This window comes from Melozone crissalis, unplaced genomic scaffold (genome assembly GCF_028551555.1).
Source record: "Melozone crissalis strain CALT ecotype California unplaced genomic scaffold, PUWL_Pcris_2 ptg000041l_1, whole genome shotgun sequence".
Lineage (NCBI taxonomy): Eukaryota > Metazoa > Chordata > Aves > Passeriformes > Passerellidae > Melozone > Melozone crissalis.
This window is the reverse complement of record NW_026535819.1, coordinates 2067124-2089970: the sequence shown is the minus strand read 5'-3', so window position 1 is coordinate 2089970 and position 22847 is coordinate 2067124. Positions and strand designations below refer to the sequence as shown.

At 49.8% G+C, this 22847-nt stretch overlaps 1 protein-coding gene across 3 annotated transcripts; it reads left to right on the top strand.

The window, feature by feature from the left end:
• The first annotated feature begins 2179 nt into the window (after positions 1 to 2179).
• Positions 2180 to 22779, top strand: GSN (gelsolin). Of its 3 annotated transcripts, none has more exons than XM_054284339.1 (17): positions 2180 to 2215; positions 14269 to 14470; positions 14989 to 15143; positions 15968 to 16129; positions 16320 to 16469; positions 16715 to 16804; positions 17713 to 17845; positions 18064 to 18152; positions 18336 to 18551; positions 19141 to 19274; positions 19768 to 19858; positions 20045 to 20215; positions 20834 to 21008; positions 21285 to 21409; positions 21556 to 21633; positions 22059 to 22119; positions 22355 to 22779. In XM_054284339.1, the coding sequence occupies exons 2-17, from the start codon at positions 14278 to 14280 to the stop codon at positions 22522 to 22524; spliced, it is 2193 nt and encodes a 730-aa protein (XP_054140314.1). In that variant the 5' UTR covers positions 2180 to 2215; positions 14269 to 14277; the 3' UTR covers positions 22525 to 22779. The 3 variants fall into 3 exon arrangements, with proteins under 3 accessions (XP_054140314.1, XP_054140315.1, XP_054140313.1); XM_054284340.1 differs by lacking the exon at positions 2180 to 2215 and adding an exon at positions 2619 to 2638; XM_054284338.1 differs by lacking the exon at positions 2180 to 2215 and adding an exon at positions 12991 to 13136.
• Positions 22780 to 22847: the final 68 nt, after the last annotated feature.

Below are 22847 nucleotides of genomic sequence, written 5' to 3'. Positions count from 1 at the left end.
GGCAGAAAGCAACCTCAGGACTGCCAGCAACAACCTCCAGGGGTTTGTGCCCCTCCCCAAGGGTTTCCTTGCTGAAGGACTCTGCAGGGCCACTGCTCACGGCTCCCTGGAAACATTTCTGCCCTCCTCATCACTCACAGCAGTTTCTGACATCAGGAGACTCTCTTGGTTCTGCTCTGAGCCTCTGGTTCCACATCTCACTCTCTGCACTGAGAGCTTGCTTCTTGGAAAGAAGCTCCCTCACATGGCTCAGCATGCCAAGGCCCCTCAACAGCACAAGCATAGCTGCATTTCCAGCTAAATAGTGGAAAAGGGGACCTAAAATTTCCACGGAAACATTACAATTTAACAGTACTTAAACTAATTGAACACAGTGTTTCTAAAAGGCTAAGTCATTTCGCATTAATTGTATTTGATGGACAGGTGAAGAATTTTTGGTTTAGCTGTGTAATGATGTTACAAATGCATGATAAGATATGAACATGATGCAGAACATCAAGTAGATGAGTTATGGGAGCAGAATCTGTGTGATTGTGCAATGTCAGTGCCTCTTTGTGAAGGATATTCAGGTTTGCTCCTGCCTTGGTTATGCACAGTTCTCCCAGACTTCAGAATCAAAATGGCAGATGGTTCTTAGCCCCCCTAAAACATCCTGGTTAATAATGTTCTCATACACAAAAGCATAACAAAAAACATCTTCAGTTACAGCCATGACAGAGGAGAATTACCCACCACTGGCTTTATCAATAACCATTCTTTGTTCCACACAATTCCAGCAGCAAGGGGAGGCATTGTTGGTGGCATAGAAACCTTTTTTGTGAGACCCACTGCAGGGTGGCACTGTCTCGCTACAGTGCTCCTCTCAAGAGCACAAGGCAGTTCTCTGATTACACGATGGAGAGAGCAAAGGAAAACAACAGCTGTCTGTGGCCTGCCTGCCTGCCTTAGATTTACCACAACTCACTGGTAGTGCCGAGGAAAACTCCATAAGAAACGCAAGAAGTTAGAAATTTCTGTTGTCTGTGAGTGCCCTTGGAGATGCCTGACTCGCTCTCAGATGTGTTATTACATACAATGTTTCACAGAAAATGGAAAGTGCTCCCTGGTAAATTGCTCTGAAGGATCGTGTTCTTTCTCAGACTTCAAACACAACCACCACGGGAGGGATGAGTGAGCTCTGTGTGACATTCCCAAGCACAGGAGCCATGAGGTCCATGCCTTCATGTGTGCTCTTAACAGTGTTCAAGTAATTTATTGTTACACCAAACTTCTTAGGAGCTTAAAGGGCTTATCTAACCAACAATTACAACTTGTCACCCGTGTCATCCCAGTTTGGTCCACAGATCTCTGCTCACACAGGGCCCAGGGGCACTCACTGTGGTGAGGGACACTGTAGCTGGTGAGCATCAGAACTTGGTGTGGCTCAGGGCCAAGAGGACATCTGTACACACCGGTCTGTGACATCTGGACACACTGATCTGTGCATCCACACACAGGGCCTGGAGCATGGCTGCAGGACAGGGTCACAATTAATAGGGGACAGGAAGGAAGAGGTCCCTGGCCTCCAGGGCACAGCAGTGCACGGGGCACGGACACTGACAGCTCCCAGCCCCTGGGGATGGTTATTGGGACATCTCCCACTGTATCCTGGAGTGATGTTTGATTAATGACTGTCATCCATAGGGGACTGTGCTACAGATCCCCTGTACCTGTGCTTGCTGTAGACATACCAGTAACTGCATGAAAACTACAAAACAAGCAACGGAATTCATGTAACAAGGCGGTCAGACATGATCTGGAACTGAAGGGGTGGGAAGGTGTGGCAGCCGAAGGGCAGGAGAGGCCGGGATCCCGTGCAGGGACTCCAGGAACGCGCGGGGGCCGCGGGGCACGGGCGGGACCAGCGCCGTGTCCGGGCTCACCGCTGCGGGATAACTGTGCCAGGCAAACTGCCCGGGTACCTGTGCCGGGGGTAACTGTGCCGGGGTAGCCGTGCCCAGGGTAGCCGTGCCCGTGTCCCGGTGCCCGTGTCCCGGTGTTCCTGTCCCCGTGTCCCCGCGGTCCCGCAGCCGCGCCCAGGGAGGCGGGCGGCGGGCGGAGGCGGGCGAGCTCCGGGTCCCGCCCCTGGGGCTGCCCGGCTCTGCCCGGCCCTGCCCTGCCCTGCCCTGCCCCTCCCGGCCCCGCAGCTGCCTCTGCCCGCGAGTGCCAGCACCAGGTAGGGCCGGCAGCGGTGCCGGGGCTGCCCCGGTTCCCCGGGCGGAGGGACGGGGGCTCGGAGGGACGGAGGGAGGGGAGCGCGGGGCCGGCTCCTGGCCCCGCTCCTGCCCGGGGCGGTTCCCGCGGCATCTGCGGGGCTGTGCCGGGCTGTGCCGGGCTGTGCCGGGCTCCTGCCCCCCGGAGCAGTTCCCGTCCCGCAAGCCCGGTGCGCCCGTGAACGCCGGTGGAAGCGGTGCGAGTGGTGATGGGAACGGCGGGGGCTTGTTTGTTTTGTTCCTTGCCTGGGGGAAGAATGTTTGAAAGCTCTGTTTGAATAGAAATTCAAAAAATGTAGGCACTGAAAACATATTTAAAATGTTTCCTAGGAAGAGTGTTAAAAAAAAAAGTTATGGGGATGACTTGTTTCAAGGAGGCCTCATTAGTAAGTAGATCCCTCTTGGAATAAAACTGCTTTGAATGTTATTTGCTCTTGGATGTAAAAAATCCGACTTTGCTAACAAGGATGATACTAGCATTGTTTCCCCTTGAGTCTCTTATTTTTCTTACTGATCATTACAATTTCCATTTTCCACTACCAACTCTGCATGATGCAAGTTTATCGGCAAAAAAACCCAAAAATTCCTTTATTTCCTTTGTGGGAATAGAGCATGGCTCAGCTCAGGGTGTCCTGCTCTGGAGTCAGAGGGGGGGGGGGGTTCCTTAAATGCCTCTCCTCCTTTGGGGCTCTCAAACTGTTTTACAGAGAACTTTATAACATCCATCTGGAAAAATGGAGTGAAACCTGAGTACTGAGGAATGGGTCTCTCACAGGTTATTGCAGCTGCTTTCTCTTGGCCACGGGGCAGTTTATTCCATAGTTCCTACCACGGAGAGATGGGAGATGGGAGCTCAGTCTGTGCAGGAGCAGAGAGAAGCAGAAGTCAGCCCCGTTTGACATCTGCTCCGTGGGATGGGCGCTGCTGGCATCGCTGCCTCCCTGCCCAGCCCAGTGCCAGGCTGGCTGTGGTTCCAGGCTCTGCTTGAGCTCTGTCCATCTCCAGAGTGGGTAATGGGAATGCTGGCCTGGCACCAGCCCGGGCTGCCAGTGCCCATCTGTGCCATCACCAGCTTGCTGAGTGCTGGGGAGCCCAGCTCCTGGATTTCACTGAATTCAGCATGAAGACAGGGTGGGAATTTTAGTTGCACCTCGTTAGTGGCCTGGGTGGATGGTGAGTGCCTGAAATGTTCCGTGTTTAAAGGCAGGGAGAGATTTCCCAGGGGGTGTCTGAGAGTTCAGCTGAGTTTCAGTGAGAGCTGAGTACCTGCAGTGTCCCCAGAGGAATGACTCTGGCTCTTGGCAGGGCAGAGGCTTTCTCTGGCTGGTGGAATTCCAGTGCTGTGGGGAAAACAGTGGGGAAATGGAACCAGCCATCAATCTCTGGCTGCTTCTGAATGTCAAAAGGGTGACAAGGCAGAAATACTACTGCTGCTGCTGGTTTAACTTGGATTTCACAGGCACAAATCCAGCCCGCTGTGAATTTGTTCCTTTCATCAGCAGAGCAGGCATGGGAGCGCTCTGCAATCCAGGTTCATGGCTCTGATAATGTCACCAGGGGGGATTGCTGCCAGCTCTGGCTGAAAGGCTGCCTGATGTGTTCCAGTGCAGGGCTGGCTCTGTAATCATTTCTGTAATTCTGGGGGTGCTGCAGCATTGGAGGTGTGGGCAGCAGTGCCACTGAGCCTCTGTGCCAGGGAAGGGTCGGGACCTTCCTCAGGTTCAGCCGCTGACCCAGACCGGCCCAGAGCTGTCCCCCCTCCCATATTCAGATGAAATAACTTTTTGGTGTACTTGGGTGTTTTACAGAATTCCAGTGGGAACCAAACCATTTCTAAAATAGCCCTGTGACGTATTTAGTGCTCAGGATTCGTATCTGCTTTCAGCTCACTTACAAATACAAGCTTTCCATTTTAATCCAGCCCCAGACATTAGTGTTGCTGCTGAGTGGCATGCATGGGAAAGAGGATTTTGGACAGAAGTATGCAGCTTCGCAAAACAACTATTTCCCTGATTTACTTTGGAATCTGGAGACCTAAAGAAACTTTTTTTGTTGTTGTTCTTTAAGCTGAGGTGATCAAGTTTTGCAGCTTGGTTGCAGTAAAGCAGAACATGGTTAAACACAGACATGAAGTGGCTTGGGTACAATAACTCCTGCCTAGAGAGAAGCAGCTGCTCTTGTTTTCTGTTCCATTCCACAGCACTCAGGAATTATCATGTGAATAATCGAGTTCTGAGCATGTCTCTGCCTCTGCTTGATTACTATCAAATGTTTTTCTTGAAAAGGCAGAAGATTCTGACATGGATAATTTGCCTGTAACAAGCTGTGTATTATTTCTGTTGGTTAGTGATTGTCTGGTTCTCTGGACCAGGTATTTGATATCCCTTCTAGCAATTTCAGCTGAAAAGAAAATTGTATGTATTGATATTTCATATGTTTGTTTCTAATCTCTTTTGGATCTTTTTAAACTCAAGACTCAAAGGATGTTTTATGCAGTGGCTTTCAGAGGTCGCTCAGGTTTTGCATTTGGAAGAAAACCTCAAGTTATTTTTTTGTGAAGCTTTTGTGCAGCTCTTTGTGCACCTCTGTCACTTCATTTGTTCTGCTGCTCACAGCATTAGTTCAAGCGTGTGTCTATTCAGTCCCTTAATCATTAATTAATCACTTCAGACACTAAGAAGCCTGAGGGAATCAGAAAGAAACGCTCTGGATGATTAATTCTTTTCCCATAAAAGCACTAAACTTGCTGGAGCTCTGAGCCATGCAGGAGCTATTTTCCCTATGTCAGGCACCAGCTCCCTAGGTGGGGATCGTGCGCAGCTCTTGAGCTGAGAGCTGGGGAAGTGTTTTCCTGCAGGAGGCTGCAGGGAGAAGGGAATGCAGCCGAGACAGCCCCGGGGCACGGCCGAGCCGCCTCAGCACTGCCTCACAGCAGACGTTTGCACAGAGATGAGGATGGAAAAGTGCTCAGGCACCCTCCCTCAGGTCTGTCCGTGTGACTTGCCAGTGGGGAAGTGTCTGGATCAGGGATTCTGACTTCGTTCAGGTGTTTCAGTGAGGAGGAGGAAGGTAAATGCCCGGTGGTGGGAGTGTCCGGGCACCGAGTGTGCACCAGGCCTGCATTTCAGGGGGTTTGCCTCATCTCTGCTTTCCTGCAAGGCACAGGCGTTGGCAGATTTTAAATATTTACACTATGTCCTACACCCTGATAGCACCAATGGCCAGAGCAGATTCATCGGTTCCCTTATCAGCTGTCAGACACTGCTGGTGCCTGTTTGCCCTGCAGCAGGCTGTTCCTGCCCTGGTTAGCATCAGGGAAATGCAGGAATGCTTCCCTGCACAGCACGGCAGGTGTGGTATTGCACTAAATTTACAGGCAGGCTGTGCCCATCGGTGTGTGCCCCTGCTGCTCCAGGGCCGTGCCAGGGCTCTGTTACTGTGGCACTGGGAAATCCCAGCAGAGATGAAATCGGGGCGGGCAGTGCCCATGAAATGTCAGCCCAGAGCTTCACACCTGCTCAGGGAAGGAAAGGGTGCTCAGACAAGTCAGGGAAGGCAGTAGCAGCCTGTCTCAGCAGGACACCCGGGTATTTATCTCTGCTTATCCACTGATGATGCATTTGCAAGGTTAAATAGAGCTCTGACAGTGGGGTTAAGCAGAGCTCCGGGTGCTTTGCAGTGCTGGGCTGGCTGGAAATGCCACCTTGGAATGGCCGTGCTGGATGCGGGCCCTCAGGGAGCTGCTGCTGCCATGGGAGTGGCTGGTTGGGTTCTGGGCATCTCACACTGCCCTCTGCAGAACAACCTTTGTTTCACTTCCTCCAGTTTCCCCAGCCGTGGGACTCTGTGAGCAGCTCCGTTCTCAGTCAGGATATTCCAGGTTTTTGTGATCAATATTTGGGATGTGATGGTGTCTGGATGGTATGGACTCTGAAGATTTATATATTTTTTCCTTTTGCCTGTTTCAAAGTCTTCTTTTCTGACTCTAGGCTGTGGCTTTGGTCTTTCCTTTTCTCTTTTTTCGTTCCCCATTCACCTCCCACTGAGAACCTGGAGAGCTGGAACCGATCTGAGCTGAGGTCCCAGCACAACTGGAGTGGGAGAAACAACAGTCTGTCTGTATCAGGGCAGTCAGGCAGTGGGACACTGTCCAAACCCAAAGTTTAGACATATGTTATTTACTCAGTGTTTCCACATGCAGTAAAAGTACAGCTACAATTCAAAACAGCATCTCTAAAGCACTGGAGGAAATGAATCATCCCGGGATCTCTCAAGATGGACGGAGGCTGCTGCAGTGAGCACTGACACCGTGAGGACTTTCCTTTCTTTTGGGCTGTCTGCTCTGACAGATCAGACTCAATCCTTGCGGCTCCTCCACACCAGGGCCCGAATCCTGTTTGAAATGAGATAAATTGGAGCTCCCTCCTGTTAATGGCGCAGCTCCCAGGAGGAAGGGCTGGTTTTGGGATGCCTTTCCAGCATTGCCCTCTGGTGGCTGTGCCCGCGGGACGGGAGCTCGGGCATTCCTGCCTGTGCTGCTCCCGTCCCTGCCCTTGGGTGCTCTGGAGCTGGGAACTCCTGCGTGAGAGGCTCGGAATGTTCACCGCAGCCTTTAACGCCCTGGCCACACCTGGCTGTGTCAGGAGAGCTGGGACACAATGGAGAGGAGAGCTCTGATATCTCCCTTCCCACTGGGATTACTTGGTGCTTGTGAAGGAAGGCACTGCACGGGGAGTGGGGAATGGGGGAGCCCTGTCTCTCCCTGAGGAGGAGGAGGGTGGAGATGTGTGTGTGCTGGGCAGGACTGGAGGAAGCTTTCAGTGACAGGTCTGTGACTGTTCCCTGCCAGCAGTGAGCGCAGGAGCCTGGAACCCTCAGCCTCACGTTCTTGGCTGATCTAGAAGGAGCACCTTGATTTTTACTGTGTATTAAGTCAGCTTTTTCTTGTTAATCCTGAGTTGCTTCATGTCTTGTGGAGGCTTTTGATGTGGAAAGTTGAATTCTGTGTGGAGCTGATGTGGAAGGCAGGAACTGATGGACTCCCACTGGCTCCATGGTGACACCAGACCTGCTGTGCCCTGTCACTGTGGCCTCAGCAAAATTCATTTATGTGCTTTTTACTCACTTGTACTCAACCCTGACACCTGCCTGCAGCTCTCCTGCCCTTGTCCCACGTGTGGCAATGACTCCTAAGTGCTTTCACCCCCTTGCCTGGGCCTGATGCTGCACAAGGAGTGCAAGGCCACGCTCTGTGCTTCCCTTCTGGATTGTTGGAGGCCACTCCTGCTTTCCAGCCCTCCTCTGGCAATAACGTGTTGCTTTTGGGTTATGGATCACAGACTGAACAACTTCTGTGCTGCAGAGGAATGTATCAGCTCGTTCTCTGGGGAAGAAGAGTTTGCATAAAGTTGCAGATGATTTCCCCTGAACCTGGAGACTGGAGGAAGAACATCTGTGTCATTTCCCTGCAGCTGACCACAGGCATGTCTTCACTGCCTTCCTCAATGTGTTCTGGCTGTCACCAGCAGCTCTCTCTCTGGGACATAACTTGGGGAGGTAGTCAGATTTTAATGTGCTGGTTTATGTCTTATGTGTTACATAAACACTCCTTAAATATTTTTTCAGCACTGAACAACGATTTGTGTTGGAGCATAATTCAGGATTTGTTTTTGCTCCCCAGTGAATGAAAGTGGTTGGTGGTTTCCACTGATGCAGCCTTCCCTGTGCTGTGTATGTTTAAGTGCATGATTCAGCTCTCACTTATGCTCAAGGCAGGGCTCTGAACCAGCTGATTGTATCAGCAAATTTCCCTGGGTGTGTTTCACATGGCAGACCTGTCTAATCTCCAAAGCTTTCTCCTGTGCAAGTAATATTCTTCCCAATTTACATCACTGCAGCTGAGAGGAAGCTCAGGTTTTGGTTGAAGTTTTCTGCCTGGGTGCATCGGGCTGGAAGCTCTGTGTTTACTAAGGGGGTTGTATTCACAAGGTACAGAGCCCAGAATAGAGCTGATGTGACTCATAGTGCAAACAAACAGCTGGAAAAAGTGAACAATACTCAAATCTTCTGGGCCTTCTAACTTGCTCAAGTGGTTTTGTAGGAATCTTAATTTAACAAATGCAAAAAACTTACTTGCCAGTTGCACAGCTAATGCTGGACTTCATGTCCTGGACTCTTGATCTGACTTAGGCAGCTCAGCTGGAATTTTTTTGGGTTTGTGGCTTTTCTGTTAAGATGTAGCTGCAGGGAATGCCATTAACTGTGCTGCTCCTCATCCAGGAGCTGAAATAGTTTATGGAGTCACCATGGCTGGGGAGGAGGAGGCTCTCCCACGCCAGTTTCTTCTTATCCCAAATGACCTTTGTTTACTGGCTTCTTCAAGGAAGGGAAAGAAAGGAGCTGGGTTTAGATTTGTGTATATATGAGTTTAGGGTTCTCTGGAGACTGAAAACTGAGCTAATCCATCACTTCAGATATTTTTCAATGCCTGTCCCCTTGGAAACAAAGCTGAAGTCCTGCCAGAGTTATTTTCAATGGTTTACTGAAGAATTATTGATATTCTATACTGGTTTGGCAGGGAAGTTGAATGAATGAACAAATATTTCCATTTTCAGGGTGTGCTGTCATCAGTGTGGATTCTGTGCTGAACTTTCTCTGTGTTCAGCAGCATCATGGCCTGAGTTTTGGATTGTCAGAACTCAAGTGGTCCTGTGCTGTTCACTCTCACAAGCTTTGTAAATTCATCAGAGTTTTTATGGGCAGCAGCAGAGAATAAAGAAATGGCTACATGGGTAGTCAGACAGTGTAGATGGTGTTCAAAGTGCACAAAGGGCTGAACCTGAAGCAAGCAAATAACTTTATTGGGGTTTTGTTTGTGTGGTCTCTTCTGTGTCGCTATTACAGACCTGGGGAGTGCAGCCCTGGCTCTGGGCTGTCACTGTGGCAAGCACAACCTGTAGATTTCCTCAAACTGATCATGCCAGGAGGATTATACCCCTTTGCCTCTTGCAAAACAAGGATTTAGGGTTTTCCTGTTGTTGCAGCAGAAATACAGCGGTAATTTACCTCTTTACTTGGTGTGGGCAGCCTGGAATGCTGTGACATAAGGGAGGCTTTCTTTTTTGAGGACATATATTGCTGTTTGTCTGGAGCACTTCATATTCTCCAGGCAATGTTTGACAAATAAATAAAAGGAAAGAGAGAGTTAGTTGTGTGGAAATGCAAATGTGTGCCCCCAAGGTACAAAAGGGATTGGTGCATGAGGGCATTTTTGCAGCATGACTGTAGTGTGGATACAGGCTCTGCTCAGATTTACTGTTCTCCTCATATTTAAGAAACTCAGTCAGTATTTGCAACTTATTGTGATGTTCTGCAAGTGGCATCCATTGAGATCAGAAATCCAGCCTTTGCCGTGTAGAGAGGCAGGAATTGATCCAGCAGTGAGCAGCAGGTGGTTTGGATGCTCTGTGGGGAAGTGTTGTGTTGGCTGCAGCCCTTCCTGTGTGGGTTTTGTTTATGCAGCAGATTTACACAAATTATCTGAACCCATCACGAGCTGGCGCCGGAGCTGCAAATGAGCACAAGCCATGGGGATGTGGGATACCCTGTGTCTGTCACATTTAGGTCAGCCAGGCTTTCCTGAGCAGCCCTGTGCAGGTAAGTCCTGTCTGTATTTGTGGGTATATTCAGGTGTGAATTACTGCAGATTATTACGAATTAACCAGGCCTCACAAAAATTGTGCTCATTTTTCTCTTGTTAGTGGCCAGTTAATGAATGAAATAAAGATTTTTTTTCTTTCTTTCCCTGCTGTGAGTATTGGATGATATTATCTTGTAGAAAGTTACTGTAGTGACATCATTAAGCTTTAGATGGTGGTAGGTGTGAAGATGCGAGAGTGTATTTGATGTGGAGGAACCACACATTAATTATTCCCTGTAATGGATTTTGCAGTGTGATGAGGCAGAGGCAGAGATTCTAGGCTCAGTGTCCACAGGTTTTTCCTGAAGGGAGCAGGACATTCCTGTCAGTGTGGCTGTGCTGGGCAGTGCAGAGCTGGGCAGCTCCTTGGCAGAAATTCAGAGAGTGAAGACAAACAGCCAAAGGGCTGCTGGTGTCAGTCTGGGAGGGCAGAGGTGGCTGTGACAGATGGGAGGGAGGCACAGCCACAGGGGTGGGTGAGCAGGGCAGAAATGAGGAATGTAGGGAGGGAGGCCAAGAGAGCTGTTTGTTACAAGCTGCAGGGTGGAAACAGGAGAGGTGGTGTGGGTTGGACCCCAGAGGGGCAGGAGCTGAGCCTGGGTCAGAGGGGATGGAGCTGCAGCAGCAGTCAGGGCTGCCAGCACGGCACCAGGGGGATGCGCAGCAGGGCTGGCATTGCTGAGCTCAGGCACTGGGGCCTCTCTGCCTGTCCTGAAGCAAACAGCTCCCAGCCCTGGGGAGCTCATTCATTCCACACCTCCCTGCAGCAGCAGCTCCAGGCTGCCTCCGGGCTGTGGCCAGACACAGACTCTGATCAGTGGTCGCCTTTCCTGTTGGGTGCCCTGGGATTGTTCCTGCAGGCCAGACTCCCTCCCAGGGCATTCCTGGGCTGGCCTGTCCTGCTGCTGCGACTGCACATCTGGAGACCATCATGAACTTGTTGTCTTCCAGTGGTTGCTCAAATCATTGGACTCATTTTCCCGAGTTCTTGTTTTCATCGCTGTGCAGCCAAGTGTCATTTAGCTGATCCATCTGCACTGAAATCCTGTATTCCAAACCCTTTCCATGTTTTCCTAAACAACTTTCCTTTGCATAAGACATTGGCTGTGCACAGCACCCTTTCTGGGACCAAGCTGGACACTTTCATTAGAGCAGCTTGAACAGTGCCTGTTTTCCATGTCTCCATCAGGACACCCCTTCCAGCAGAGCCCTGGTGATCTCAGCTGGCAAGTGCCCTCAGAACAATGTCCAGAGCAAACATTTAACAATGCAACACTTGCTGCCAGCAGTGATAACCCAAACCAGCTGTTGGGGTAGATTTACACCTATTCCCTCCAGGAATGGCTCAGATCAACTAATTTTATGAAAGAGCACTAAAATATACAATTTATGCACTGTAGCCCTCCCTCAGGTTTTTGCCTGTATTTATATATTGCAGCTCATTGGCAATGCAAGCTTGGGCTTACAAAATGCCAAATTAATTAGAAGGCTAAATAAATGCTTTTCAAAAATATTGTATCTACATATATCTGTGGATTACAATATCCTACAGTGGGATGTTAACAAAGAAGATTATCCTGCATCTTTGTGCTTTCAGTCTGTGAGGTTTGCCCAGGTGGGGGACTATATAGGTATTTAATTTAGTAATAAGTCCAGAGTATTTTTCCATTTGGAAAGGACCCATCTCTTTCTAATGTTATGCAACCCAGTCATTTAGTTTGGGGTTTGCTGCAGCTGCCAAAGCCTTTCACAGCTGCCTTTCTTAGAGTCAGGGTTCCAACATGTTTTTCACTGAGACTTAGACCTCTGACACTCTGAACTTCCTTCACAGAGATCAGAAATACCAGCAGGACTAGCACATTGTTTTTATTGTCTGTTTCACTTTGAGACTTTCCAGTGAAATTTTCAAAGGTACATTGCCAAGGTGACATTTCAAGTTAAAATGCATCAGCTTGGACAAGAGAGCAGCAGAGTGTTCTCAGGAGAGAGGGAAAGCAAATATCCTCATGGAGAGTGGAGAAAGCACAAAGCAGGGTCTGCTCTTTCCTTTGTGGAATTTTGTTGTGGAGTTTTATGGGTGGAGGGTTTTTTGGCCCCTTGTTTAAGAATCTTTTGAGAGATTCTGAGCATGGCAAGCTCAGCCTGTCAGGAATTGTCCCCTGGCTGTGTTGAGAGTGAAGTGCCCGGCAGCTCCACATTGTGTGGCTGCTCCGTCCTGAGGGGCTCAGGGAAAGGTTCCTGCTCAGGTCACTCACTGCAAACACTCGGCAAATGTGATAGATGAACTTGCTGCAGTGTGAGACAGTTGGAAGAATAATCTCTTTGTTGGTGGCAGATTGTTGGGGTGCTACAATCAGCCCTGTTGTAATTCCTTAGGGCTGAGTAGGTTTGATGGCTCCTGTGTTCCTGTCACAGGCTGTTGCTACACCCTCAGAAATACTTGGTTGTGAAATTACTGAATTGCTGAATGAGCTTTTGTTGTGTCACCTACAGACTGTGAATGCTGTGTTGTGCTCTGGGAGCTCCCTCAGTGCATGCCCAGCCCTCCCGAGCTGTCGGTGCCAGTGCTGTGTGCGGGGCTCCCTCAGCGCACGGGCTGAGCTCTGCTGCCCTGGCAGCTCCGGGGAGCTGAGGGCGCCTTCCCCATCCTCAGGCTGCTCCCGTGAATCCTCCTCTCCCCAAATCCCTCTCCCTGCCCCCCCTGCCAGCGGAGCCGCCGTGCTGTTCTCTGTGTCCCATCAATTGGCAGCTCCCAGCTGACAAACGCTGTCTCTGTTGCTGCTGTCTCTGAGTTTGGCCGTGCGGGACTTTGGCCCGTGTGCCCCCGGGTGCTGCGGGGAATGGATCGCACATTGCGCTGGGCTCTGGCTGGGACAGGCTCTGGGATTCCAGCAGCGCTGTTTGCACAAACGCGTTACGCCCCTGCGCTGCCGAGGGGGTGGGTGTGTTTGTCCCCGATAAAAGATTGGCTTCTGCCCCTCATCTGCCCCAGCAGCCCGAGGAGCTGGGACTGCCCGCAGGAGAAGGGAGAAGCCCATTTGCTCCTAGAAATGGGCAGGAAGGACTTCAATTATCTTTTCCTCACCATTTGCTGCACCATGGCTCTGAAGCTGAGCTGTGTCAGCTCCGTGTCTGTGGCAGGGCTGGGATATGTTGTTACAGCAGCTCTTGTGCTTTCAGCTGTGGTAAGTGAGGAACATCACAGTTGAACACTGAAAAACTTCTGGTTCCAGCTACTTACAGGAGTCTCTCTCCTTTAACTCAGTTTTCAGTGGGAATTTGGTAGGATTCAGATAGACTGGAATCATGATGATAAAGTTCATTCCATGATGATAAAGTTCATTCTTTTCCATCTTTGATATCTGATTTCAGCTTAGGAATCACTTTGATATCTAACTTACCGTTTTGCTTTCTAGCTTGTAACATCCTTTATTTCTGCCTTGAAAACTGAGCATATTTTACTGTTGTCCATCAGCTGCCGTGAACCATCTTCTTTGTCAAAGTACTGAATGCTTCTAATGTAATGTTGTAATGTTTTCTTCCCTGTTACCTGATAGCTCTCAAAGGTGCGATGTGATCGATGGACAGACTTCATTGCCAATACACCAGAAATGTTTTATTTCCTTTCAGAATTACCAAAGTGAATTCTTTTATAAGAATGTGTTCATTATGTTTATTAGAAAAAAAAAAAAAAGGATATTGCACTGTGTTGATATATTGCATAAGGATGGCAGTAAACATATTAAACCAAAATTGCAATGTCCTTAGGACAGGATGTTGTGTAAATTAATGTAATTCCTACAAGGGAGCAGTTTAGTAACAGGTTAGAACAGAAGAGCCTTAAGAAGCCTGTTGATTACCTAAATATTCAATGATATTCACAGCATTTTCCATTTGGTTTTAGAAAACCTGTGAATCATCTTTGTGCAGGATGTACAACAAGTGGAATTAAAAGAGTTTCTTTCCCACAGCCTGGAATGACAAGCTTCACTTATGTGCCATACTAAAAGTTATAAATTAGTAAGAAAAATGCAGAGATTAAAATCCAGAGAGAGAGACAATAGAGTCTAGAAGAGGATCAGCCAGTAATAAGCCAGGAAGTGGAGGTGATTGGAAGTGAAAATTAACAGTGATCAGTGGAGAGGGATTCTTTCCACACACATCCTTATTTTTCCCCCCTTCAAAACTCAGTGCACGAGAAAAAAGGAAACTTTCCACTTTTTGCCTGGCACAACAAGTTAGGAAATGAGAAGCAATTTAATTTAGAGACTTCCTTGCGTCCTGCCCACTGAACAGCACCCTCTGTCTCGCCCCCAGCCTGTCAGCATGGTGGAGCACGCCGAGTTTCTGAAGGCTGGGAAGGAGCCCGGCCTTCAGATCTGGAGGGTCGAGAAATTTGATTTGGTCCCAGTGCCAAAAAACCTCTATGGAGATTTCTTCACCGGAGATTCCTACCTGGTGCTGAACACCATCAAGCAGCGCAGCGGGAACCTCCAGTACGACCTGCACTTCTGGCTGGGTGAGTGCTGGGAGTGTCCCTGGGACACAGAGCTGGGGCCCAGAGTGACCCTGGGGCTCTGCTCCAGCCATGGCCACAAAATGCTGCCCAAGGAAAGGAGCAGCAGCACAGTCAGAGTGCAGGCTGGGGGCAAATAGCCCTGCTCGTGTCAAGTATTTGTGTGGTACAGCCACCTCTGGTCCTAAACCCTACACCCTGAAATCCCTTTTCCTGGGCACTGGGACTGGTAAGTTCTGCAGATGTTCACAGGGAAGACGAGATCTCAGGTGAAGTCTGGCTGGAATCCTTTCTGCCTGAGAGGAGGGAGGTCAGGTGTGTTCCTCCTGATCAGGGAGTGGAATTTTTCCCTCTCCTAAGTGCCCTCTGCTGTCCACGTCACAGAGTACAGAGTGCCAAAGCTTCCCCCACAGCCTGCAAACCCCAGGCTCTGACAATATCACAGTTGAATCTGCTTTCTCCTCGTGTGTTTGCAGAGTTGAGTGCAGAGGCAGACCCTGCATGCCCTCTCTGTGTTTCAGGTGATGAAAGCTCTCAGGATGAGCGTGGGGCTGCTGCCATCTTCACTGTGCAGATGGATGAGCACCTGCAGGGGAAGGCAGTGCAGCACCGCGAGGTGCAGGGCCACGAGTCCCCCACCTTCCTGGGCTACTTCAAATCTGGCATCAAATACAAGGTGGGTGACAACTGAGTCTGCAAGAAATGGCATCCTGCCCGATTCCCAGGAGAGTCAGAATTGCACTTTTTCCAGTTGCTTAAAAGCCATTCTCAGCCAGATGTTTTCAATGAGTTGGAACTGAGCAGGGTGGAGAACAGCAGATCCCAGTGGGAGAGATTTGGCTGAAATAATAATACACAAGAAAAGCCCCAGAAAGTTTTAGGAATTGAGGCTTTGTTTTTCTTCAAGAGGCAGAGGAAAGAACAGTCCCAAGGCACCTGGAATGAATTTAAGAAGCAGCAAAGTTAATGGGAAACGCCTACCCAGGAGATTTGATTTCTCCCCACTTGCATAACAGTTTGACCTTGCAGTCTCTGTGCTCAGCCCACCCTCCCAGCATGTGCAATGTTTTGGTAAAGGAGATGAACAGTAGTGGGAGTTACTCCTCCCTGCCATCACAATAAAGTGGGAAAGAAGTGAAAACATGCAGTCAAGCAGTTGTGTCTGTTAGGAATCCAAAGGCACAAGGAAAGTGATAGCAGGTCACATGCTTGCAAAGTGCTGACATTTCCTCATATCTGAGACTTTCCTGATCTTTCTGGTTTGTTTATTTCCCACTCGCTTGTTGTTACTTTTGTTCATTTAAAGTTGGTTGTGCTTTTTTTGAGGGTAACTGACGTGGGTCCTGTTGCCTGCATTGATAAATAATTCCCAGTTCTATCAGCAGAGAAAGTGAATCCTGAGCTTGGGATAATTTCTGGTTGGCAGGACATGTTATACAGATGGGAATACACTCTTCCCCCAGCTCTGGTGTGCATCCTCGCTCCTGTGTTTCCCCCCAGGCTGGTGGTGTGGCTTCTGGCTTCAGGCACGTGGTTCCCAACGAGGTCACTGTGCAGAGGCTGCTGCAGGTCAAGGGCAGGCGGACAGTCCGGGCCACAGAGGTGCCTGTGAGCTGGGACAGCTTCAACACAGGGGACTGCTTCATCCTGGACCTGGGCAGTGTGAGTACCACGTCAAAGGCAGGGCTGGCAGAATTCAGGGGGCAGGAGGCGTCTGACCTTCACAGGAGTTTTATTTTCCCCCATCTCAGTGCTGAGCATCCCGAAGCACTGACATTGTTCAGTCCCAGCTGAGTCCTGTCTCACCTGGAGACGTGCTGTCATGCTCTGACACCACTTTGTCCTTCCCCAGAACATCTTCCAGTGGTGTGGCTCCCAGAGCAACCGGCAGGAGCGGCTGAAGGCCACGGTGCTGGCCAAGGGGATCCGGGACAACGAGCGCAACGGCCGCGCCAAGGTCTACGTGTCAGAGGAGGGATCCGAGCGCGAGGAAATGCTCCAGGTTATTCCCTCTGTGCCTCTCTCCCTGCTGGAGTGGCAGGTGGGGTGTGAAAGAAGGGTGGGGTGGGTGCTGTGTGTGCTATAAACACACAGCTCAGTGCAGAGCTGGTCCTCTGCCCCGCTGGGACATCAGAGGGAATTTACGTGGCTGATCTGGAATTCTCTTCCACTCATTCTCTTGACTGGAGCACCTGGGAAGGAGGATCCTCTTGGACTGGCTGGTAATGATTTCTCTCTCCCTCACAGGTTCTGGGACCAAAGCCCAGTTTGCCAGCAGGAGCTTCTGATGACACCAAAACCGACACAGCCAACAGGAAGCTGGCTAAGCTGTACAAGGTAATGAGGAGCCCTGACATAACTCTGGGGAGAGTGGAGTGGTCTTTGTGAAATTGGGTGGAGGTCAATAGCAGAGAGGAGCTGAGCTGCTCTGAGTCCTACTCCTGCCTCACTCTGCTTCTTAACAAGTTTTATGTATGAACCTTGGTTGCTCACACTGCATGTCCATGTACTTTCTGTTGGTTTGTCACCACTTACAACTGTAGTGAGACAGCTGGGACTTGCAGGAATTTTTGAGAGAAGGGTGGAGTGTGAAGCAAATAAGGGAAAGAGGAAGTTTTCCTCTGTGCTGTCAGGCATTATGTTAGTAAAGTGACAGGAAAGAACTAGAAACAGTGAGCCTGCAAAGCAGGACCTGCCCCTTTCTAACACCCAGATGAAGCCATGACTTGGAAGGTGCTGTTTGCCATCAGCTGTGTGAGTGGAGAAGAGTGTCTGAGACTCTCTGGGAGGAACCTTCTCTAAGCAGCCTCTGGTATCCATGGGGTGAATATCTGCTTAGATGCTTTGTTATGTGGCACTTTATGCATCAGTCAGTAGAGGAACTCAGATTTTTAACCCCACTTGATACAGGGAGGCTGTTCCAGTTACCCTTCAGTCCCTATGTGCAGTTGGCTTGTTTTAGAAGATATTTCCTTTGCACTGAAGATATTTCCCATTTTGGACCAATCTCTCCTTGGTCCCAGCAGTATGTACTTTGCTAGAAGTAATTGAAATCTTCAGAGTAAGTGTTATGTTTTTGCCATATTGTTACTGTGTCAGAGGTATCCTGTTTGAAAACAATAGTGCCTGAAGCAGCCAGTGCATTTAAATGGATTTCCCTTCCCCTCCCTGAGTTCTGAGCTATGGCCACAGAACAGCAGGGAGCAGGGGGTGCCTTATGTGACCTCTGTGCTGTGTTGTGACAGGTGTCCAATGGGGCTGGGAACATGGCAGTGTCCCTGGTGGCAGATGAGAACCCCTTCTCCCAGGCAGCCCTGAGCACAGATGACTGCTTCATCCTGGACCACGGCACAGATGGGAAGATCTTTGTTTGGAAAGGTACCTGAGAGAACTGGGAGAAAAGATTGAATATCATAACTAGAAAGGTTGTTCTCTCTCAGCCATCAGAGGCATGAAAGAGATCCAACAATGGTCATTTCTTATTTGGCATCATTTATCTGGAAGACTGGGCCCTTCTACTTTGGCAGAAGGTACCTGGGACAGTTTCTTCTCTGGATAAGAAATCCTGACCCCCTTTCTCTCTATTTTCATTAAAGGCAAAGGTGCCAACTCTGAAGAGAAGAAGGCAGCACTGAAAACAGCCTCAGAGTTCATTGACAAGATGGGTTATCCCAAACACACCCAGGTAAGGACCTGTGGCAGCCCCAAGCACTGGGGTCACTTTTCTGCCACATGGGCACAGCTGGTAGTTAAAGTTTCTTCCTCTCAGATACTCTTTTACCTTGTCCACGACCTCTTCTGAGAGTGGAGAAGAGTAGATAAACCTGCTGTTCTTGGGGACATGGTTCTAAAGGCTCATTCCTTTCAGATCCAAGTCCTCCCTGAGAGTGGTGAGACACCTTTGTTCAAGCAATTCTTCAAGAACTGGCGGGACAGGGATCAGACAGAAGGGCTGGGGCAGCCTCACGTGTCTGGCCACGTTGCCAAGATCGAGCAGGTCCCTTTCGACGCTGCCACCCTGCACAGCTCCAAGGCCATGGCTGCCCAGCACGGCATGGAGGATGATGGCTCTGGCAAGAAGCAGGTCAGTGGTGGCACAATCCCTCTGGGAAGCTTTCCAGACTGTTCTTTGCTACTTGATGGCCTTGCTGCAAGAGCCAGGAGGCCACAGAGCCGTCAATGCTGAGGTCTTGTAACTACTGGGGGAATTTCTGGCACCAGAAATAGCAGCAGGGTCTTGAAAGCCCTGCAGAAAAGTGAGGTTGTTTGTGATTCCACAATTTCCCAGCACTGTGGACTTGAGTTTATTAGTTCTCCTACAGATTATTCTCCCTGTTGCCATCGCATATAGGAATGTCTTGGGGCACCTGGGTTCATGACTTTGAGCATAGAAGCAGGGGTGGAGCTGGGCTTGGACGGGCTGGGGTCTGTCCAGAAGTTCACAGCGGGCCCGGCCGAGGTTTGGCTGTTTAAAGCGCCCAGAAAAGCCTCGAAGCTCCGTTCGGGACCCGCCAGTGGAGCGGATGGGAATTGTCCCGTCAGATCCCGGCAGAGGGCGCGGCAGCACCGCCGGCTCCGGGATGCGGAATTCGGGGATAATTCGGGGATAATTCGGGGATAATTCGGGCCGGCAGTGGGCTCGCTCTGCAGCGCCTCTGCTCCTCTCCCGCCAGATCTGGAGAATAGAAGGCTCCGAGAAGGTGCCGGTGGACCCCGCCACGTACGGGCAGTTCTACGGCGGGGACAGCTACATCATCCTGTACGATTACCAGCACGACGGGAAGCGGGGACAGATCATCTACACCTGGTACGGGACTTACCCTGGGGCAAGTCAGGAAACGCTGGGGCTGCGTGGGGCTGCGAGTCCACCGGGAAAATCGATCACTGCTGGTTCCCGCTTTCAGAGGATCTTTGGGGGATAACGTTTCACCCTGGATAACTTTCCCTTGCAAACAAAACGATACCAGAGGTCTGGGATGTTTCATTTAAAGTGGAACAATGGAGGGAATTACTGTGTGAACACTTTTTTTTCCATCCCCCCCCCCCCCCCCCCCCAGTTATTACTCCCTTCTTTGGATCAAGCTCTGCTTATCTAGGAAAATGCTGCTTATCTAGGAAAGGTTCTTATCTCCCCCTGTACTCAGTGTGTTACAATAGAGGATAAGGAATTTCTCCTTTGTGTTGAAGGAAGTGCTGCAGAGATTCAGTAACAAAGGGTTCCCTTACTCCTCTTGATCTCTGTAAGGTGTGTGTGGGGGGAAAGGCTGAGAATAAAGCTGGGATTTGGCTTTGCTCTCCAGGCAGGGCGCCGACTCCACGCAGGATGAGATTGCAACCTCTGCATTCCTCACAGTACAGCTGGATGAGGAGCTGGGAGGCACCCCTGTGCAGGTAAAGAGACCCAGCAGAAACCAACCCCAACACTGGGGGAATAAAGAATATATTTTTATATATATATATTAAACACCTGGCCCAGCTGGGTGCTCTGTGAATATTCCAGCTCAACAGAGGGTTGTAAAAGCCATTTCTGGTTAGTCTTGCACTCCTCAAAACTGACAGGGAGTTTCCTTTTTTCAGAAACGAGTAGTGCAAGGGAAAGAGCCCCCTCACCTGATGAGCATGTTTGGTGGAAAGCCCTTGGTTGTTTACAAGGGTGGAACCTCGAGGGAAGGAGGCCAGACTGCTCCTGCGGCAACGCGGCTGTTCCAGGTGCGCTCCAGCACCTCCGGAGCCACCAGAGCAGTGGAGGTACGTGGAGGGACAGCCAGCCCTGGGGTGGTGTGTACAGCCCATATGGGAACAGGATCCACTGGAGATTGCAGTTCCCTCCATGGAGGAGGAACTTGGGCCAGGACACGCTTCAGAGCCCCACTGCTCTGAGAGAAAACGCACACAAACCCCTCTGTGCAACGACAAAGGGAGAGTAAATCCTGCTGAGGAGAGGGCAGTGGTTTGTGGCTGCAGGAACTCCCCACCTTTCCAGCTTCAAGAGGCCTGTCCTTGTTGACACAGAGGGGTTGGTGTTAATGATTGATCAGTGTTGGCAGCACTGCTCTGCCATGGGCTCCCTGGTGAGCTCCTCAATCTCCTGCCATAACCACCAGGACTGGCACAATGACAGCCAGGCATTCCTGCTATAGATCATGTGTACCTGTAATCACACACTGAAAGAGTTATTTACTCTTCCCATGTGGAAAATCTAACTCATCACTTGGATACAGGGAATACACAACACATCTGACAGCTTTCCATGCTCATATGGAAAATCTTGTTTGCAGTTTATTCAACTGTAGATTCTGGTTTGATTTTGAAAGCTCTCTGTAGAGGATGGTTACACCTGACACCTGCAGTGTTCCTTCTTTTCAGCTGGATCCTACAGCCAGTCAGCTGAACTCCAATGATGCCTTTGTCCTGAAAACTCCCTCTGCTGCCTACCTGTGGGTTGGCCAAGGAGCCAGCAACGCTGAGAAATCAGGAGCACAGGAGCTGCTGAAGATTCTGGGAGCTCGCCCAGTACAGGTTGCTGAGGGCAAAGAGCCAGGTGAGGGGGTCACAGTGGAGTCTGAGATCATTTCTGTGTAGCTGCACACTCTCAGCAATTATTTCATGGGTATTCTGTCTCCCAGAACAAGATGTGGACATGGGCAAGAGGGGCTTCTCAGGGTATTTTCATTGTTGAACAGCGCTCTCATGTATGTCTGCAGGCCATTGGGACTTTCTGACCTGGAAGAACGCTTCGAGTCCTGCCCAAAGCATAACCCTGGTGTGGTTCCATGAACAGGAGAAGCATCAGTCTCTCTCTCTCTCTGTTTTCCAGACAATTTCTGGGCAGCCTTGGGTGGCAAAGCTCCGTACCGCACCTCGCCCCGCCTCAAGGACAAGAAGATGGACACGCACCCCCCGCGCCTCTTCGCGTGCTCCAACAAGAGCGGCCGCTTCACCGTGAGTGCCTGGGGATGCATCCAGCACCCACCTGGCACGGGGGACAGGCTCAGGCCCCCCAGCAGCTTACACCTGATCTTTGTGTGGTCTGTCCTGTGCAGATAAAGTAAATGAAGCCTGTGCTCATCTGAACCCTGTTTTTTCAGATTGAAGAAGTTCCTGGAGATCTGACTCAGGATGACCTTGCCACAGATGATGTGATGCTCCTGGACACATGGGATCAGGTATGTCACGTTTACAGGGGGACAAGAGGAGCTAAGAATAGGCACAGATTGGCTCTAGATTGAGGTCTGAACCACAATAGCCAGAGGTGCTGTTGTATTACAGATCCAGCACACATCAGCCACATGGCAACTCAGAGCTGAATTTTGATGTTTTATGGAAAAATGTTCACACATCTGCTGCTTTCCCCTGACATTAAGCTAGTGTAGAATTTGTTCAAGAGTCTACAATGCATGTAGATAAAATGCAGGCAAAAAACTTCCCATTATTGACCAACAGAGCTTTGGCCATGTTGGTTGGCAACCCAGGCACACCAACATGAGGATTTTCTGGTTTGTGTCATGCTCTGTTCGTTGAGGCTTCATCTAAATTATTCCTTCATAAATAGAATGATTGATGCTGAAGTAATTAATATTTTTATCTTTAGGTCTTTGTATGGATTGGGAAAGATGCCCAGGAAGAAGAAAAGACTGAGGCACTGAAGTCTGGTAATGTCACATTTTCCTCTCTGAACTATTCCTTTCTCCTTTTCCCACTGTGTGATCATGACTCAGGCAATTCATATTCTGACAGGCATAGATAAAACCATAGAGTCCAAACTTTCAGCAGGTGTTTTTGTTCAAATGGCCCATGTGAAGCTGCCTCTCTGGCAGCCCTTTGGCCCCAGCTGAGCTGCTGCTCTGCAGGGCTGGTGCTCAGTGAGCTCCCTCCCTGTGTCCCCAGCCAAGCGCTACATTGACACAGACCCCTCCACGCGGGACAAGAGGACCCCGGTGACCATCGTCAAGCAGGGCTTTGAGCCTCCCACCTTCTCTGGCTGGTTCCTGGGCTGGGATGATGACTACTGGGCTGTGGATCCCCTGCAGAGAGCAATGGCAGATGTGGATGTGTGAGCAGTGTTTGAAACAGAGCAAGTTCAGTGCCTTCAGTGCCTTCAAGAGCTCCTTCCTCCTGCAGGATGTATGTTAACGAGGGAATGATGTTAATAGCCAATTAGCTGTGCAATAATTTCCGAAAACAATCATGACCAGTCATTGACCCTACTCCTTGCTTTGATTATATTTAATACAATAAAGCTTGTATGAAATATGGGAAGAACAGAAATGGTGGGGTTTGTTATGAAGAAGAAAACATTAAAGAGCAGCTGTAGATCCCATGTTTGAACACACCTTAGAAACCAAAACTTTCTTTGTGCCATCTTTTGCACATGGACTTT